This window comes from Myotis davidii, unplaced genomic scaffold (genome assembly GCF_000327345.1).
Source record: "Myotis davidii unplaced genomic scaffold, ASM32734v1 scaffold811, whole genome shotgun sequence".
In the NCBI taxonomy this organism is placed as follows: Eukaryota; Metazoa; Chordata; class Mammalia; order Chiroptera; family Vespertilionidae; genus Myotis; species Myotis davidii.
Genome location: NW_006283149.1, coordinates 90,785 through 92,663, shown reverse-complemented (window position 1 = coordinate 92,663; position 1,879 = coordinate 90,785). Strand labels below are relative to the sequence as shown.

General features: G+C 61.1%; 1 protein-coding gene across 1 annotated transcript in view; it reads left to right on the top strand.

The window, feature by feature from the left end:
• Positions 1 to 1,209: 1,209 nt before the first annotated feature.
• NIPA2 (non imprinted in Prader-Willi/Angelman syndrome 2) overlaps positions 1,210 to 1,879 on the top strand; it is a 5,966-nt gene continuing 5,296 nt past the window's right edge. Inside the window, exon 1 of the mRNA XM_006753474.2 lies at positions 1,210 to 1,456. Within this exon, the coding sequence (XP_006753537.1) occupies positions 1,318 to 1,456 (139 nt within the window). The 5' untranslated portion in view covers positions 1,210 to 1,317. The remainder of the gene's footprint in view (positions 1,457 to 1,879) is intronic.

Below are 1,879 nucleotides of genomic sequence, written 5' to 3'. Positions count from 1 at the left end.
CGTAAGCGGCCGCCCGGGGCGGGGAGTCGGGGACGGTGGTTCTCGCTGCTGCGGAGACGCCGCCGGAGACGTGGGCTGGCGCGTTGGCGACGAGGCAGTTTCAATGGCCGAAGTTGGTTCTAAAGCCGCCAGATCCCCGTCCCCGCTCCGCACGCAACTCGAGAGACGCGGAGTTTCATTTGTCCGCGTCAGCTCTTCCCTCGCGTTCTCAGTTCGTATAATACAGAGCTGCTCGGAGTTCTGTGTCTCGAGATGCTCTATATACCATATGCCCAGGTCCTCCTTTTTTCCTTTTTTTAAGGAATAAGCAGAAAATGAGAGACGAAAGGTTTGTTTCATGGAGGCAAGGAGTCCGATTTTTAACGCCCTTCGGAACTGCCCAGGCTTCTTGTCCCGGTTCTGTGCGTTCTTCCTGTATCGCTAACCGTGGGCCATTGGGGTTGGAGATCTCGGGGAGGCGCTGCCGTGTTGACGAGTCCTCCTTTCACACACAATTAGCCAGGTCAGAGGTGGGAAAACTCAGACCTGCGGACGCCGAGCTGACGTGCAGACGGAGAACTGTGCAGTGTGACCCTGGTGCGGGCAGCGAGGACCGGGAGTCCTGTTGGCACGTGGGGCCCGAGGGGGCGGTGCTGGGTGGCTATCCTGGGCCCCCTGCCTGCGCCTCCACCTCGGGGAGGTCTGGCTTCTCTGGCTGTGAGATGAGGGGTCATGATACTGTCTTCTCACGATCGAATGGGTGGGAAATAACGTGGATCCGTCGTCACCGGGAACAGCCCCCCCCCCAGGTGTCCAGTGGCTCTTCCTGTCGGGCAGCAGCCGTGGTGGGAAAGAATGACGCGTGTTCAGGGTGTTTGTGTTGCGGAAAGGTTCCCTGCCCACCCTTGCTCCTCAGTGTCAGCCACGGCGGCCTTCTGGTCTGTCTGTCTGTTAACCCTCCCCCGAGGGTCCGCTTTGGCGCCGTCACCCACCCCCCAGCCCTGGCCCCACTACTGCACCCACCACTCGGTTCTCTGGTCCCACGAGTTCGGCCGCGGGGGAGGAACTCCCGCACGGATTTCGTGCCTCGGGCCTGAGTGGCTCTGTATGACGGTGCCGCCTTCTAAGCACGTAGCGCGTGGCTCTCCGCTGGTGGAAAGAACAGGGCGCTCCTCCGGAGACGGGAAGTGGGGCTCCGCCTGGTGGCGCATGCGCTGTGCCGATCGTTCTGAGGATCTCGTTTTGCCTCGTGCAGATTGGAAACGCCTCCCGGCCTCCAGCACCCGCCTCTGGTCCCGTGATCCATGTGACCCCCGGGAGCCCCTTCACTCACAAGCCATGAGCCCGGGGCGTGGGAAGTATGACTTCTGCATCGGCCTGGGCCTGGCCATGAGCTCCAGCATCTTCATCGGAGGGAGCTTCATTCTGAAGAAGAAAGGCCTCCTGCGACTGGCCCGCAAAGGCTCCATGAGAGCAGGTAGGTCGTGCCCCCGGGGTGTGCTCAGGGCGGGGCCTGCAGAGCCCCTCGTCCCCCCACCCCCGGGAGTGTGGGCAGCCCGCCCACAGCAGGAGTTGTAAACGTTCATGGAGAATCAAGCATCAGTTTTCTAAACAGGGAAGTGAGAAGCGAGGAAATGTGAGGACGAGTAAATGCCTCGCTCCTGCGGTTATTACCAAACCGGGAGTCGGGACCAGTGCCCGCGGCTCTCGGCCTTTCTTTAAACCCGGATGATGTCTGCCGAGCAGGCCGTAGGGTCTGAACAGGAGACTCTTACTGAAGGTGCAGCTTTCCTCTGTGATCGTGGAGACTGGACTTCCCTTGGGCATTTCTCCTGATGAGAGGGCTTCCCTGGGTTGAAGAGCCCTCGGGCAGTGAACTGAAGGGGGTGGTAGGGTGTCC